This window comes from Microtus oregoni, unplaced genomic scaffold (assembly GCF_018167655.1).
Source record: "Microtus oregoni isolate MIOR12 unplaced genomic scaffold, Mior012 000013F_ref0000133, whole genome shotgun sequence".
Lineage (NCBI taxonomy): Eukaryota > Metazoa > Chordata > Mammalia > Rodentia > Cricetidae > Microtus > Microtus oregoni.
In genome coordinates this window covers 24962494-24981191 of record NW_024543072.1, presented here as the reverse complement: position 1 = coordinate 24981191, position 18698 = coordinate 24962494, and the positions used below count along the sequence as shown (strand labels likewise).

Below are 18698 nucleotides of genomic sequence, written 5' to 3'. Positions count from 1 at the left end.
ACAGAATAAGAATGTCACAGAAGCTTCCGTAGCCAGTGATTTCTTTTATCTCTTTGCTGAATAGATGAGATCTGTCAGACTCTCTCTCACACGCCAGCAGCAGCTTCTTATTATCCTCAGACTAACCCCAGCCGTGGAACTCAGCCCCGGTGATCTGCACATCCCTCTGGGAAGCAGAAGTGCTTCTTCTCAGCTGCAGCCTGGTGATCTGCTCACAGGCTCACTCCTCCATAAACCAAGCTCGGTACCTTCTTTCCTTCCCCTTTCCCACCTCTTCTCTTATTCTTTTCCTTTGCTATCTTTTTTCCTGTGTGTGTGGTGCTTAGGGTCATCCCCACGGCAGACATGAACTCCGTCACTGAGTTTCATTCCCGCCCCTAGCAGATTTTCTTCTATCGAAAGCTGCTGGTCTTCTGGCAGACCTTCTGACCTCAGCATGGGGGTCAAACCCCAGAGCCACTTTGCCCACACACTCTCCAGTGGTACCATTTCTCTTTGCCCTCTTGGTCGGCATGTCTTTCTTCACAGCCCTTATCTCTATCCACAGGAAATGGTATTTGTTGACTTTATTTTTCTTGTCTTGTGCTTTAAACAGCCCCTTTGTGATACAGAGACCTGTTTATTCCCTTGAACACCGTGAAATAAAAGGCTGGATTCCTAGTAAGCATGTGCATGGATGGATGCTATTTATTGCCATGGAAATGTGCAGTTTGCACACTTAATGTCCCTCTCATGCCGGCTTACCACAAGGATATCCTGGCATTTTTGTAACCAAGCCTATATTTTAAGATGGGAAAGCCAGGCTTCCTCATCTCAGGGCAACAGCATGCCTCTTAGTGGCAAAAAGAATCAGAGCGAGCATGTTCTCTGAAATGCATTTGGAATGATATTAAGCAGTCTCTCCATTCTGACAATGATGGGCCTTGTCTTTCTATATTTCTTAGAAGTTCTCAAAGGACAATAATACTTGGTCATAGGGGCTGGAGAGAAGGTTCAGTAGTTAAGAGCACTGGCTATTCTTCCAGAGGATCCAGGTTCTATTCTTCATAACCGCATGGGTGCTAACAACAATCTATAATTGCAGGTCTAGGAGATTTTCTACCCTCTTCTGGCATCCATGGGTATCAGGCAAAGTACATAGACATACATGTAGGCAAAACACCCACACACATAAAATTTCCAAAAAAAAAAAAATCAAAAGATTTCCACGTAGAAGAATCTCAATTTTCTTTTTTATCAAAAAGGATTACTAGTAAAAGTCAGTGAAGTGGGTTGAACATATAAAGTTGGCCCTTGATAACCATAGGTTTTTCATCTGTGGATTCAATAAACCACAGAATGAGAATATTAAAACAAAATATTCTGTCTGCATTATTTCCTAACAATATAGTCTAACAGCAGCATATATATCATTTACACATCCTGAGTAATCATACGCCATCTAGAAGTGATTTAAAGTATCATGGAGGATTGCAGAAGTTACATGCAAACACTATGCCATTTTATATGAGAGGCTTGAGCATCTGCATGTTTGTATCTGCGTAGTATCCTGAAACCATTGGCTTGGTGACAACTGCATTTATTTTAACCAGTTACACACTAAGACATATTGACAACACTCATGCCTGCGGGATTATGGTAGATTCCAAAAGTGGCAACCATTCTTCCTTTTGTGGCTGGCCATATGTAATGTGGATTTACAATTCCTCCGGTCATGACATGATGTCTGCTTCCTCCAATGTGGGGTCTTGGCTCTCTCTGCAATTTCCTATAGGTTGTGGGTAGGAGCAGTACTGAGACTGATCTGAACAAGACCTCCAGAGGCTCTGCACTCTTCTACTTTGTTACTAAGAAACCTGTCCACTGGCCAAGTAGAGAAATCCAGTCTGTGACCCCACCCCAGCAGAAGTCATGCTAGATCACACCATGGATGGATATTGGATCCCCATCAAACCCACAGCAAAAGAGAGATCCGTGAGTACAGCAGTGACCAGAAGAACCAGCCAGGTCTCCTGAACACTTGTGAGCAGCAACAAACAGATTTGAGATACTGAGTTGCTGGGGTTAGTTTAATATAAAGAACCAGCTGACTAACAGGGACAGGCACACAAGAGCAAAGTGACTAGCATAGAACTCATCACCATCTAGAAAGGATAAGAAACAGATATTTTTATTGAGAGTTTCAGAAGGGGATTTAAAGAAAAAGTCGAGACCACAAAATGTAATTTGTATATTAGGCTCCATTGACGGGGCTTCTGAAAATTCCAGGTCTCAGTCACCGAGGAGGCAAAAGGTTGTAGGGAGTCTGGGCTGGTGATACATCTCAAAAGGTAGATAGCAAGGTTCAATTTGCAGGATTGGGGGGGTGGTATGTAAGAGGCTTGGTTGTTTGGCAAGAGGTATAAAAAGTAGAAAACCATCTTAATGTCTTTTTTTTTTTTCTGCAACTGTATTTCTTTAACACATTTGGTTACGGCTCTGTACTTTACTTCAGTGCCCGAGAAAGGATGGAGGAAGCAAGCACACTACGATTCCTTTATGGAGACAGACAGAAGGGGATGATGAAATTTCTAGGCAGTTTGGAAGTCTGCAGAGAAACACCCAGTTCTTCGCTTCTTACATGAAGGATACCTTCTGTCCTCCAATTTCAACTTTCTATGGCTATTAGTTTCCTGGTAACATCGGGTACCATGGTAATATTTGACTATGTACTCAGGAACAAATGAGGAAGAAATAGGGGAAACCATGATATGTTCTTGAAAACGGTATTGCTTTCGGTTCCCCCATCTGCAGTGCCTTTAACTTTGTCTCCACAAACTGAGTAGAATTTTCCCATATGCTGCATGCACCTTGATCTCTTTAAGTTCTGTTTAACAAAACAGGAGGACATGTGATAAACAAAGCCATTTAATAGCAGAAAGCCTACCAAACAGCTAACAACTGTTAGAGGCGGAGCATGACTTCTGAAAGACGAGATTTAATTTCTGTTTCTCTTTGATCGGCCATGTGATGAGAGAGGCAGGCTAAATGTGACCCAAGGGAAAGCTCAGTCCTAGAACACTGTGACCCTATACTTGCTATATCATGCTATACAACCCTAGCGGCAGGCGGGTTGAAGTCATAGATCAATTGGTCTTGTGGTGGCTTGAATGCGAACTTGTCCTCTATAGTTTCGTCTATCTAGAGACTTGGTACTCAGTTTGTAAGACTGTTTGGGGCAATTCTTATGGGGAGATGCAGCCTTATTGGAGGAAGGGAGATACTGAGGGCAGGCGTCACCCCCCTTAAACCCTGCTTCCTATTTGTGGTTGAGATGTGATCTCTCAGATTCCTGATTCTGCTGCTGGGCTTTCCTGCCACGACGGACTCTTGCCCCTCTGGAGCTGTAAGCCAAAATGAACTCTCTTCTGTTAGCTGCTAGTTGCTATGGCATTCACAGTTATCAGGAAAGAAGTGGATACAGGCCTTGTTTTTGTTTTCTCTTGCTGTGGCAAAAGCAGTTTAAGGAAAGGCTGTATGCTGACTGAGGGCTTGTGGTCTGGTGTGCCATGGTGGGGAAGCCAGGGCATCAGGAGCCTGAAGTCACTGGTCACATGTCACCCTCAGCCAGAAAGAGAGAGATGATGTTTGTATTTCTCTTGTTTTCTCCTTTTCATAAAATTTAGTATCCTAACCCAGGGAAGAGTGCTACTTGCAGGGAGCGGACTTTTTTTTTTTAATCTCAGTTAGCTTAGCTAAGGCAGCTCCTCAGAAGCATCCCAGAGGCTTCTTTCCAGGGAATTCTTGATTTCATAGAGTTGGCAATTGAGAGTGATCACCACAGACCACTATTTCACTTTTCCTAACCAGGAAGAAAGGAGCACACACACACATGCACACACACACACACCTTTGTGTAACGGGAGTGTTTAAGCCCATGGAGCTTCTCCATTTAGACTTCTATTGACAGTGGGTTGTGTGTTTACTTGAGTCAGGCTTTGGCTACATATTGATGTCAGAGGTTGGTGTAAGGTGGTCAATCAGAAGCTATGCCTCTTGATCTCAAATTGTCTAGAGCATGGATTCTTAAACTTTATGTCGTGACCCCGTCCACGCAAGGTCCCGTAGCTGGTAAAAGCTTTCTGAATGCATAAAAATGAAAAAATAGTGAAGAATGAATGAATGCATAACAAATTTAACGAGCTTGTTCTAACACCTGCATATAGAATCTGGCGTCATTCTTGTAGCCTTCATTCTCAACACATAGCTTGTCAACTTTGCCCCAAACATACCATCATGCCGTGCAGTGCTAAAAACTACTGCCTGAAATGTTTTGGCTCAGTTGCAGGACTGTTGTATGTTGGAAATTACAGTGCTTTTACCTACAGAGTTTCCTGATTTCTGTGGAACCGTCATGGTTTAATTATAGAAGCCCAAAACCTCTATGCCTTTTATGAATGTCATTCCTCAGCGTGTATCCATCTTTGGTTTATGTTATGTTAGCACGCTTGATTTTAAAAAGCAGTCTGAATCATTGAGTTGAGTTTCACAGAATCTATTTAGTTAATTTGGCTTTGGGTTAAGACAGAATTGCCAGCTTTCTGAAATGGCCCAAACATATTTTAGCCATTTTGCATTGTCTTATATATTTATGCAAGGCGGTGTTCTCAGCCCTGACGATTATAAATCAAAATATTGATCAGTTTTGATAACCGTTGATGGTGCTTTGTCTAGTGGCACCAAGCATTAAGCCAAGATTTAATGATTTGTGTGTAAAAATAAGCACGTCTATCTCATTAGCACACGCATTTTCATTCATCTGTAGCAAGTGGCAAAATTATAAGCTTAACAAAGAGTTGTTCTAAAATAATTTCTTCATGATTTATCTTTAGTACGTGTTTGATTTGTATACCTGTTTTGCATAGCTATGTCCTTGGGGTTGCATGATAATGTCTTCAGTGGAGGGGGAGGAACAGATACTCAGAAACAAAAGAGAGTGCAGGGCAGGAAGGTGATGGAACCACACAGAGCACCATCCTGGTCAGAAGGGAAACAAAAGGACCCTTAAAGAAGTCCATTCAGCAGGGAGGCCAGGGAGATCCTCTTTTACATTGTGCACAAAAGAACTAGTCCCAGGAACAACCAGTGCGACCTTAGGACGACCCAGAATGAGAAATGCCCTGTGATAGTCCCTCCTCCCATCCCAGACAGAGCTGATAACTCGCTTCTCATCAATGTTCAATAGAAAGAATGAAGAGTTTTTTCGCAGATGTCAAAGTCTTAATCACTTGAATTTAGAGGAGATTTATCCTGGGTGACTGGCTTAATCCCCTTTAAAAGCAAGTCTGAAACCCAGGGATCAGGAACAGCAAGAGTCTCCCCAGTGATAACTGTGAATACAGTCTCAAGGACATGACTTGTGTCACCAATGTGAAGGAGCTCAGGGGAGGATCTCTCCCTGCTGAGCCTCCAGATGAAAAAGGCTCCGGGTGATACCTTAAGTCCAGTCTTGTGAGACCCTAAACAGAAAATCTGAAAAGAGATATCTGGTTTTCTGGCCTAGAAAAGAGTCTGAGTTTTAATAATAGGAATAACACAAAGTATGCATTGAAGCTACTAAATTGATGTTCCATTACATTGTTACAACAATGTAACAAACATATATAATATCCAAGCATAGTGGTACTTGTAAAATAAGCAGGAAGGGAGGGATGGGCAAATAAGACCATTGGACTCATGCCAAGGGACATTCTGTGGCAATGTAGGAGTCTAGACATTGTTTCTAGACCATCACAAATGATGCTGGGGTCACAATTCAATGCTTTAAAAGTCTGTTGAGACTATGAATAAGTAATACAAGCATGTTTTTAAATAGAATTTCTAGACGACCATTACAATAATGTATTCCAAGATTTTAAAGAATTTTAACAAAAGTTTATTGTAAGACCATTCCATACAAAGAACTTTATTGTTCTTACAGGAATAAAAGTGGCAGTTAAGAAATAGAGCCAACACCAAGAAGCAAATTTTCAGTCAACACATCTTTAGGGAACTTGCGACCCAGGAAAAAGCTATGCTGTTGTGCGGAGATTAAGGACTCCGTAATGAGGTATGATACAACCCAGCAATCTGGGTCACAGCTGAAAGCCTGATAATTGGAGGTTTCTCTTCAGAGTCTCATAAACTATGTGAAAAGCTGTCAAGTGTTAATCAAGTCCAAGGCAGACAGTAATAAGATAAAACACACCATCAGAGGCTGGATGGTTTGATGGAAATGAAACAAAATGTTAAGAGAATTAGAATTCTATAGTGATGAAGAACTCGGTATTGGAAATGTGAAGGTATTTATAGATTAAGAGATCACATTCCATCTGTCCTCCAGATAGATCTGACAACACGCAAGGAATTTATAAGTGACCAATGCCATCTCCTGACAGCGGGAGCATTCACATATCCACACGGCCCACTGGACACAGATGATGGCTCTGAAGAGGGCCAGACACATACTGCTGATGGTTCTGCTGTTAGCATGTGATCAGTATGGCACTTTCCAAAAGTCAGAGTTGAAGTCAGAAGAAACAACGTTCCTACTCATCCATATCCCTTCAACAGCAGCACACTTGTAAGAATGCACCATTGTTTCTTATAGCACATAAGCACATAATTCTATGGTGTGTTTCTTCTTGTTGTGTAGATGAATGTGTGTGTACCTGTGTGTGCATGTGAAAGTGTGTGTGTGTGTGTGTGTGTGTGAGAGAGAGAGAGAGAGAGAAAATAAGTTATGTATGTATTTGTTTAAGAAAATAAGTGTGTGTGTGTGTGTGTGTGTGTGTGTGTGTGTGTGTGTGAGAGAGAGAGAGAGAGAGAGAGAGAGAGAGAGAGAGAGAGAACATGCCTGAGTATTTATGGGTGCATGTCTGTGCAGGTATGTCCGTATGCAGATGGAGGTCAAAGGCAAACTTTGATGCTGTTCCTCAGTTGCTACCCACCTTGCTGGTTGAGACAAGGTCTTTCATTAGGAAATTATTGGAACGGTGCCTCACTTCTGTGTTTTGATAGACAGTTCGTGTTACAACAGACAACTGAATCAGAACTGATATAATTACTCTTTCATAGATTCCACCTCTTTTTTGGGAAGAGATTGGCAGTCACTGGCAGCTTCTCAGAGAGGGACATCAGTGAAACTTGCAAAAAAAAGCTCCTGAAAACAGACGACAGCTTTCCCTCGAAAGCACCGAGCATAAGAGGAAAATGCTGTGTACATTTTGGAAGCACCTAGGACTTACTTGTCTTTTAAGGACACAAAGGTATAGAAAATGTAAAACTAAAAAAGAAAAAACGTCACTGGCTGAGGATGAAATCAACTCAATGCCATATCCTGGCTCCTGTGCATTGGCAGTGTTCTGTAAAGTGGAGTGTTCTCCGAGAAAGACGGGCTATGAATCTTTCAGCTGTGACTCTTGGTAACAGGGAAGTCCAGTGTCCTCTCTGGCCTGCTCATGCACTCGCCCAGGCAGTGGGGGGAGACAGTAAATGATATGCTCAGGCATACATTAGGTGGAAGCTGCTCTGGTCAGCGTAGCATGATTTGGGGAGGATGGCATTAGAGACTGTCCCCCACTCTCAATATGTCAGAGCACTGGCTGTTCTGGCTGATCTTGCACATCTTCAACACATGATCTAAGAGGGCTTAATGGGGATGGGTTTCTATTTTAGTAGTGGTGTTTTACTTTAATGAGTGTACTTTTTACAAAGCAAAACGAGTGCATCAAAGATGGGGTCTTGCATGCCTTAGTCCTGAAGGTAAAGATGAGCCAAGAAAAAAAGTGCATTTGAGCAGGTATAGTAAAACTTACCAGATCGTTAGACATGCTAACTGTGGACATGGCAATGGCATGAAGGCTCAATGCCATTGAAGACTAGAAAATGATTCAGAAGGACATTTTCTCCACTTTCTACTGTTTTCACTACTTATTTGCTGAGGTTTTTTTGTTATTTGTTTCTATCTATAAACAAACATATGCTTAAGACAGAAAGTTTAGAAAGGGTAGAAAAGCACAAACGGGAAAAATAAAAACCAAATCCAATGCTTCCCCCTAAAGACAGGCACCATCAACTCTGTACTGCTCTCACCTCCCTGCCCATAAAAATCACAGGGATAAGTGTATGGTTGATTTTAGAGTACCAGTTTTGACCTAGCAAGAGTTAATGAACACCTTAAAATGGGGAGTGTTCTTTAACTCTTACCGCATGAGGTATATACCATCATTTAACTCTGTATGATTTCAAATCAACACAATGAGGGTTGCAAAACCCCAAGGCCTCAAAGCTAGTGAGAAGTCAAAAGAGAGTTTCTTCTGTCTCTGCGAGGCAGATTTGCACTGGTAGATCTCAGCTAACCGGTTACAGCGGTTCCCTTTAGCCTGCCGCAGGGCCTAGAGTTGACCCAGGGAAACTAGAGCAAGGCTCAGTGATTCTGACTGCTGTTACAGGGGAATGGACAACAAAGTTACTAGCAAGGGATGCCCTTGTTTGAGATTCAAGTTCCTGGGCTGGCCCCAGGTTGAAAATCTCTCTGGATGTAGCTGGAGTGTACTTTTCTTTTTTTATTATTATTGATTTTATTGAACTCTACATTTTTCTCTGCTCCCCCCTGCCTCTCCCCTCCCCTCCCCTCCAACCCTCTCTCATAGTCCCCATGCTCCCAATTTACTCAGGAGATTTTGTCTCTTTCTACTTTCCATGTAGATTAGATCCATGTAAGTCTCTTAGGGTCTTCATTGTTGTCTAGGTTCTCTGGGATTGTGATTTGTCGGCTGGTTTTCTTTGCTTTGTTTAAAAACCACTTCTGAGTGAGTACATATAATAATTGTCATTCTGGGTCTGAGTTACCTCACTCAATATGATGGGTTTGAGCTCCATCAATTTGCTTGCAAATTTCGAGATGTTGTTATTTTTTCCTGCCGTGTAGTACTCCATTGTGTAAATGGACCACATTTTCCTTATCCATTCTTCAGTCAAGGGGCATTTAGATTCTTTTCAGGTTCTGGCTATGACAAACAATGTTTGTCTATAGCCATACCACCCTGAATGCATCCGATCTCATCTGGAGTACACATTTTAACATGCTTTCAAGGATCACACACAAAATAGCTCAAAGCCATGTGAAGTAAACTCTATGAGTATTTGCTGAGGGAATAGATAGCACCAGATGGATATGTAGGAAATCATAATCTTCCATAGCTTGCTCTCCAAGCCTCTGTCCAGGGGAAATACAGGTCTATGTGAGGGTAGAACCGAGAAGAACCCAAAGTTAATCTCTCACTCTGATGCACTCAGAGATTCAGGATGTGACTGAAGTGGGCTATGATTCAATGCAAACTCGAGCAGGATCTCTGTGTCAATCACTCTGGACACCCAGACTTTGTGTCTAGTTCTCTTTTTAGCTTGAAAAACAGGAATCCTGCATATACTACCCTGAATATAATACCCACTTTAAGGCAGAATCCTCAATGTAATAAAGTCATAATGTAATAAAATAATACTGTCATAGTGTTGATTGCTAGCTCTCCTGTACACCAAAGCTACACCATTATTACAGGACCTACTTACCTTTCAGCCGTAATGAGGCCAGTCATAGGATCCATGAGACCAGAAGGGCTCACAGTTCAGAATCTTTTAATATCTGATAAAACCACAATTATAATCTAGTATTCAATAAAGTTAATCATAAATCGATTTTATATAGACTCAATAAAGTCATCAGCGCACTTACAAAATATGACTTTGAGTGTTTTCCCATCAAGAACTGGCCCAAAATAATTATAATGGGCTCTGTTGACCCATAATTCTAGGACTAAGGAAGAGGCACCTACCTGACAAGCATTATACAGGAGTTGATGCTCAAATTTCTTGATACCAAGAATGTTCTGGAACATCTCGTATAGCTGTTCCTTGCTCAGAATCAACTCAGAAGCTGCGCTGGCTGTCATCCGGGCTTGTTGCTTCCTGGGATCCTCCTCACCACGGTAGATGGCATCAAACTTGGCCATCCAGGAGCTTAGCACGGTCTCCTTGCTGAGCCCGTCAATCTCAGGCAGGCTGCGCACCCTCTTCTCAATGTGTTTCTTGAAGACCTCCCGAGAATCATTGGCTGAGCAGCCACCACTCTGCACCATGCGGGCCACACGGTCACTCTTGAGAAATACCTGAGCAAGAAAGGGTCAAGAGAGATTTGGGTCAGCCGTGAAGGGGTCAGTGTCCTGGATGGCACCTGTATCATGGAAAGCATCAGTGTAAGTCATTTTACACTGACCAGATTCTTGCTGTGAGATTTCAAACAAGTCCCTTGCATACTTTCTTCTTGCCCAAATCTTAAAGCAAGGGTAGAAATATTACAATAACTCCCATTATGTAAGGGGATTGTCCCAAGACCCTCAGTGAATACCTGAAACCACGGATGCTATTGTACTTTACTTGCATTGTGCTGCTTGTCTACTTGGAGACCTTGATAACGTTTAATCTCTAAGTCTAAAAAAGATGAGCACCCATTACAATGAGAAAATAACTACCACAATCCATTATAATAAGAACTATTTAACGTGGGCGAATTGCTTAGCTAAGATTTTTCATTTAATGCCTTCAGTCTAAATAAAGCTATGAAAACCAAGACTACAGCAGACAGGGGGGACTACTGAGCTTACCGGTGGCCTCAGGGACTGAGCTCATGACAGGTGCAGAGAGCACAGGCTGTACCTAGACTGGAGGGAATTCCTCTGTCTCTCCTGCTTAGTGGCTGTGTGAGCTGTGCTAAGTGAACCTCTCCCAAACTTTCGCGTTCCTGTCTCGAAACTGGGGTAATAATCCACTCTATACAGGTATTTTAATTAAATGAGTCATTTCGAAAAGCACACTTTTAACGGTGCCTGGATCCTAACTGCCACTGGGGTTGTTTTCATTGTCATTAAGTATCTAGCATACAGCCCTGAAATGTTAGCCGGTGCATGCATCTCATTTATTCTCCAAAGGATACTTATCGTAACTGGATTTAAGTATTAGGAAAATATGTGTTAATTTTCTGTCTCCTTGACTGACAGGCAATTCTGTATGTCCTCAAATTGTCTCCAGTCTCTGGATAGCAGATAGTGCTCCGGAAGTGAGCAACACTAATGTAACTGGATTCACTCTCCTCTGGAAGGTATGCCCAACCCTTCACCGCTGTGACAGGATGTTACCACATACAGATGTTCGAGAACCGTACAGTCAAGTTCCAAAAAGAAAACAAAATCCCCAAATTCATCATGCTTTCAGTAAGTCTATGATTCTGTATTGGGCCTTCCTTTACAGCTGTCCTCAGTCACATATGACCTGTGGACCACCAGCTGGACATGCCTGAGTGTAGAGGAGAAAGCAAGACTCCACGGAGGGGCAGTAACTTACCCATCACAACTACCACTGCCTGATATAGTGTCTGGTCACAGACACGTGGTGATAGAGAGGAAGAGTTGGGGAAGGGAGAGTGGAATGCATGCACACATATGCACAAGTATCTGCTCTAGTGCATACTTAGGAAATAATACATGGGAGGAGAGAACAGGCTCCTGGTTAGTTGTGCTTTGACTGCTACATGTGCCCTGTGGCATGCATCTACACACACACACACACACACACACACACACACACAGAGAGAGAGAGAGAGAGAGAGAGAGAGAGAAATACACTAAAAAATAATTTTTTTATAAAAGTAAAGTATCCTAACATGAATAAAGCTAAAGCTTGATATTAAAAGAAAAGAAAATGGAACTACCATAGGCACACACATACACAAACACACACTCAGACACATACTCACCGAGGAGCACTTTTGAAGATGAACAAATTGAGGTTCAAACTTATGAGGCCTTTATCTAAACTTTTGGGCATCTTGATAGTGGCTTCTAGGCTGAACCGAGGACCGTGGGGATGTGAAACGGATGCAAGGACTGGATTACACCTGAGAGATTCCACTGCAGCCCTCAGACCTTATCACCATAATTCAAGAGATTTAAGGATTAATTGGCAGCCTGTTTAATTTTTCCTGGCAGTCAGGGCTGCTAGAAAGTACACAATGAATCCGTGTGTTCTGCACCGCCACTGGAAAGCTTGGGCTCCGCCTGTGCCCACTTCCCCTTACATCTAACGATGACTGGTTCGGCTTCAGAGTGAGCTGAGTGCACACATAAGCGGAGAAAAGACAGTGTTTCCCAGCCCCTTTCATTTCCCCACAATGTCTCTTTACTATTGCAGTCGGTGGACAATTCATCCCAAACAAAAGATGACTGATCTGTCTACCGGCGTACTCTCAGAATCTTTGAGGATGAGTTCTTTGAAATGTCACGCCATTGCTATTGGGAGGTTGAAATAGGAAGAAAGGGTATGGCAGGGTGGAGGGTGTGCGTGTGTGTGTGTGTGCGCACATACACATGCATGGGTGTGTACTTACAAACATAGGGGAGAGGGAGACGGAGGGAGGAAGAGAGGAAGAAAGAGAGTAAAGATAGAAAATAGAAGAGAGGGAAGAGAAAGAAAGAAGAAAGGCCCAGGGAGATGGGAAGAGTAGAGAATGAGAATGGAGTTGAAAAGAGGTTTATCTGGGAGTGATTTCCTCCGCTGAAACCACAGCCACACAGTACTGACAGAATGGCAATGACAACCCCCAATTTTCCACCTGCAGAACCACAACACTTTGCTTGAGACAGGCTGAACCGAAACTCAGGTTCCAGAGTCTGAACCTGGTCTTGAACCTTCTAGTCAGATTAGCTCAACCTCACCCACTGTGAAAAAGTCCCTGACCTTTGCTGCATTTCTCAGCAAAGAAGTGTGTATGTTCCCTCTGTCCCTGGGGTTACCAAACCGGGGAGGGGGGGGGGGCGGACATCCTAGTATCCCCTCCCTGCAGAGAATGCAGGACAAAGTCAGCAAAAGGATGGAAAGAGAATGTGCACTATTGGCATCTCTGCCTACAACCATGGCTAAGATTAGCCCTAACCCTGGAGTTTTGTTTCTTGAGAAAAAATCCCCTTTGGGATTAAACCAATTTGAGCTAGTTGCAGATCATTTGCAACACAAAGTTCTGGCAGAAGTGAAGGGTAGCAGGGGTCTCATGGATCTTAGAGTAGGGTGGGGAAGAGGTACCAGCTTCTCCACAGTCCAGGGGAGAAGGGAAGGGAGGAAGGGATGTGCCCATCTCCTGGGAGTTCTGGCAGGCACAGTACTAATCCTGATCTTTCACCTCCGCTTTAGAGGATTAAACTTTCCAGAAATTTGAATCTAAGACCTAGTAAAGCCTAGATAATGAAGATCTCTAATCCCTACACTCTTTCCTGTGCTACTCAAATCCTAATAGGAAGGATTCAAGCATACTCCATCCCTGTATTCTTACCAGACCCATAAGGAGCTTTTTTCAAACTAGCCACTATCAAGGAAAATAACCAATAGCCATAGATATTGTAACTTCCAAAGTCTCATTAGCATGCTGCTGATGATTAATCTTCAAATTTAATTAATAGAAATGGCACTTTCTTTTAATTTGCATCATTAGTCAAATGAGCATCCTAATTAAGATGTATAGTATACAGATTTATAAACTCCAGTTGATGAACATAAACATGAGGAGGGGCTGCCTTCTCTCATTACTTTCTCACTGTCTGCAAGAATCTGGGGAAAACAGGGATCATTTCCATTTCTAGGAACCATCTACACAAAATATTTTGTTAGATACATTCAAGCTATCCAAAGCCATCCTGGCTGAGGTACCAAATCTCATTTCTACAACTAAAGACTTGTACCATTTCAAAGAAAGCTTCAAGATGGTCGATCACTGGCAATAGTAGGTGTTGCTCGTAACATTTAGAAGAAAGGAGGTACATAAAAGTGACCTCAACTTCTAGACTAGCCCCATACAGAAACCCCATTAATAGCACGGTGCATCAAATGATATATGGTTCTAAACTTACTAGTGAATGCTGAAGCAAGCCAACGACCAGCATGTGGCTCTCAAGAGCTCACTACCAACTTGAGCCACTCTCTCCATGACAGGTGGAAGATTCTCGAAGTGGGAGGGAGAGGGTCATGCCGTCCCAGGTCCTGCACCAAGGTGTCAATTATATTGAAAGTACATAAATGGGAATTGGTGGGCTAGCTGCATGCACTTAGCAGTAACCTAACTTCAGAGTAGAAGGAAGGGAGGAGGGGAAGAAGTGTAGAGAACATATAGGAAACAGCCCCCTAAGGAAAAGATTGTGTTAAATTTCTTTATGTTTATTTCACAGTTTGTCATGATTCTTGCGCATTAATGATGGCTTGCTGCCCCCAAACTACGAATGTTTATGAATTAGTTTCTCAGGGTTTGGCGGTGGTCCTGTTAGAGGAGCTGCAGTCCGCAGTGCAGCTTATAAAGTTCAGCTCCTGGGATAGCCCAGTGAGGATGACTGCAGCCCAGAGAGGCAAAGTCCCAGGTGGAGGGGAACGTTGTCTCCAGAATGCCCCTTGCCTCTGCTGTCCCTTTTCCTGCTTGCTGCTAGCGAGTTCCTGCCATGTTTGTCACAGGGTGATGATTATGTATAAGAACCCCACTGTACCTGGTATAATGTGACTATTTCCTGGGAAAATCCCACCCCTCACTGGGCAAGGTACTTACAGATCATAATGAAGATGGTTTCTATAGAGTAATGGTGCTTAGGGACATGGGATTTGCCAAGGATGGAAAAAGAGAACTGTCACAATAAAAATAAAATAATAAGCAAAGCGAAGTGGGTACCTTTGAGTGGGCCCTGCCAAGGCATGCCAATAAGTGAACATACTGTGCACAACTGAGTTAGTGCGAGAGGTTTACTGAAGAAGGGAGTGAGAGAAAGAGTGAAAGGGGTCTCGGAGTGGGGACATGACAGAGACAGACAGACAGACAGAACAGAGAAGAGGCAAGAGGCAATAAACAAGAAAGACAAGGGAAGCAAAAGAGTAAAGAGGAGTCAAGAGAGGCAAAGGAGGAGCAAGAGGCAAGAGAGTGAACTGTGCCTGGCAGGCACTTTTAACAGGGCACATGCCCCATAGTTGAAGGTGAGAAGGCACCTGGCAACAGGCGATAATGTTCCCGCTTCTGCAGCAGATGCAGACGGTTGCCTCTGTGGAAACTAACAAATATAAAAGGATGCTTCCTGCATTATAGACCCATGAATTCTGCCTGTGGAAAAGCAGGCTGTTGACCAGAGAGAGGTTATAGCCCCACACCCAAGGTTAGGTCTGAGTGGTGTAGGAGGTTCTTCTGTTTATGTGTTGTTTTCATTGGCTGAATAAAGAAACTGCCTTGGCCTTTTGATAGGGCAGCACTTAGGTAGGTGGAGTAGACAGAACTGTATGCTGGGAAAAAGGACAGTGTGGCAGATGCCATGGTTCTCCTGCCTGAGACAGACACTGGTTAGACTCTTGCCAGTAAGCCATAGTCACATGGTGATATACATTAATGGAGATGGGTTAAACTAATATGTAAGAGTTAGCCAATAAGAAGTTAGAGCTAATGGCTCAGGCAGTGTTTAAATGAATACAGTTTCTGTATGATTATTTCGGATGTAGGCTAGCTGGGTGGGACAGAACAAAGGGCCCGAGCTCACTGTTACACCCGAATTCCTTGATCATGGAGCTTAAAGAATCAAACATGGGTTTCAGTGTGTACCTTGAAAAAACAAAGCCATGAAAAGAAATTAAATGACCCTATTGGGTGTGAGAAAGAAAGAAAAGAAGGTGGTTTACTAGATCACTTGCTTAAGGTTTTGCAGTGTAGAAATCGGATAGAAATCTGGTACTCTGTAACAGCAAAGAGCTTTGTGTGCCAGTGCAAAGGGACTGGCTGAAACAGACTTGGCTTGCTTAAAAGTCTGTTAATCAGCAATAAAAGAACCATTGCTTTGGAGTGAAGCGGTTGTGGTGGGAGAAACAACACAAAGGAAAACGTTTAACTACTTGTGGGCTTCTAAGGAAAACCTGCAACTTGTGATCATAATGTGATTTCTTCCTGCATAAAGATTTTCATTTGGTTTTGGAAACTAACTCATGGCTGTGAGGTGATTTTCTGTTTAGGTAGAGATTTTTGTCTTAGGTGATATAGAAGGCTTAAGAGGAAAAAAAGATAGAATTCAGCTTGGCTTCCCTCCGATAAGTGTTTACTAGCTGCCAACTCCACATAGCTCCAGGGTCTCTGACCTGTTGGAGTTGGCCTCCGGCAAGGAATGCCATCTATTCTGACAGCAAATAAGCCACCTTGGACATAGGATTACAAATGAAGATCACTTTTACATGGTCCCCGCTGACAGACCACTCTACAAAGCAAAATGCTTGGTGATGACTAAGTAGTCACAGTGGAAGACTTATACATCAGGAAAATAATGCCCATGGGAGGGTACATCATGCCATATCCTTGGTGATGCCCACATGATAGGCAGAATATGCTTGGAGGAAGAATGCTTATAAAAGTTACAGCCTCTCACGGAACTGAAAGTCCAGTATGCTGAGAAAACCCCCAGAGGTCCCATGGTAAAGGGACCTGAGTCGTGTATTCAAGACACACTCTCTCTCTCATAGGGTTTCCTGTGAGGTAAGGATTCTGGAAAGTGTCTGAGCCCCCAGAAGAGACCCTACCATCAGTCCAGCAGGAGGAAGGAGGGAAGTATCCTGATGAACCCTGGAAGATGCTGCCTTGTGTGGTATTTCAACTGTATTTTAATAAATAAAGCTTGTCAGGGGATCGGGAGAATAAAACAGCCCCACTGGTCAGCCTTATAGGCCAGGCCGTGCTGATACACACCTTTAATCTTAGTAGCCTCACTAGTTGCCATAGAAACCAGGCGGTGCACGCCTTTAATCCCAGAACTAGAGAGGAACACGAGACAAGAGGAGACAGCTCTCAGACACAGTCCCATTCTGAGATTCCTGGAAGCAGGATCACCATTTTGGACTGAGGTAGAGGTAAGAGCAAGTGACTGACTGACTGGCTTTTCGGATCTCTCTCTGAGTTTTTATTAATCATGCTTCACTGCCTTACACTGGAAATGGTCTAAGGCTTAGACTCAAAGTCCCAGCTTCAACATATTCATGGCTATGTGGCCTAGAGTAGTGGATTTGCCCTCTCCAAGTCTCAATCCATCAATAAAACGGAAAATGTTATTGATAACTAACTATAAAAGTGTTCTAGGACAACACTTGGCACATTGCGTGTTGTAAAAATCAGCATGAGAAATGATAGCTTTGATATATATATGTCTGTGTAGGTGTGCATATGTGTGTCGTGTATGTGGTGGCTAAAGCGTCTCTTGCAGAAGAGATCCTAAGGCTTTAAGAGTTAGGTGGGTTGTCCAGCTGTGGTAGTTTGAATGAGAATGGCCCTCTAGGCTCACAGATTTGAATATTTGGCCACCAGGGAGTGGCATCACTTGAAAGGATTCAGAGGTGTGGCCTTGTTGGAGAAAGTGTTTCACTGGGGACGGGTTTTAAGGTTTCAAGCAGCCCATTCTAAACACAGGCTCTCTTTTTGCCACCTGTGAGTCCTGATGTCAGATGCAGAACTCACAGCTACAGCTCAAACACAATGTCTCCCTGTGTGTCATCACACTTCGCACCGCAGTGATAATGGGCTAAACCTTTGAAAGTGTAAGCGAGCCCCTATCAAAAAGCTTTCTTCTATAGGGGTTGCCGTGGTCATGGTGCCTCTTCCCAGTAGAATACTGACTAAGATACCAGTGGACCCCAGGAATCTTCCTGTCTCTATCCCCCAACACTGGGATTGTGAGCCTACAACGCTGAACCCAGATTTTATGGGGAGCCAGGGGTTCCTTATAAGTCTTCAGACCTGTGTGTCTCTGCCTACTGAGTCGTCAGCTCAGCTCCCAAGAGCGGCTTGCATTTCCATCACTCCCTACAGCAAAACTCTGCTGTCCTTTGTCAGCTGACTCCTGATCCCTCTGCATCACCCAAGGTCTTATGCCTTCTAGATTTCTCAGCTCAGTAGCCCAGGCTAGCACCTGAGCAGCCTTGCCTGTGCCTCCCGCAGGCTGCACTTACCTCATAGTAGCTCTGGACGGCATTCATGAAGGCTTCGTCGGCCACAATCTGGGTCTCCCCATTGAGAAAAGCCTGGAACCGGTCCTTGACAGTCTGCAGCTGTTGCTTGCTGATCTGCAGAGAGAGAAAGAGAAACTTGAAGGCGTCATGTAAACAGGAACATGGCTACTTTACAGCAAAGAGGACCACCCATCAGAATGGGAGTCCGCCTGATAAGTGAGCAAACTTCCCGAACCATAGAACACAGTCAGCACTAAAAATAATACAAGCCACAGTTAAATCCATGGCTTTCAAACCACGTGGGACTGTTTATACCACAGAAACCAGCAAGTGCTATCAAGCAGGTATATATATATATATATATATATATATATATATATATATTCCTAACTTTTCAAAAAGCATTGGCTTTTGGAGCATTTCCTAGGGAATGATGCTTGGTTATATTCAGAATTTGCTATTTTTCCATCCCTTCCTTTGATCTGGGCCCATGGTTATTTATAGGCACAGCGCGTGTAAGACAGAAACAGTGGAGAACTGGGTCACATCTCTTCCCAGATTCACATTTTGGGATACATCACTGGCTGGTGTTATCAGCCACACGGGACTATTTATACTGCAGAAGTCAG

General features: G+C 43.3%; 1 protein-coding gene across 19 annotated transcripts in view; it reads right to left on the bottom strand.

The window, feature by feature from the left end:
- Positions 1-18698, bottom strand: part of Cadps (calcium dependent secretion activator) — a 437227-nt gene that overhangs the window by 315276 nt on the left and 103253 nt on the right. For all 19 annotated transcript variants that reach the window (XM_041663140.1, XM_041663146.1, XM_041663141.1 and 16 more), the window contains exons 2-3: positions 18070-18183; positions 9855-10187 (exon numbers count right to left, since the gene is read on the bottom strand). In XM_041663140.1, coding sequence (XP_041519074.1) covers positions 9855-10187; positions 18070-18183 — 447 coding nt within the window. The remainder of the gene's footprint in view (positions 1-9854; positions 10188-18069; positions 18184-18698) is intronic.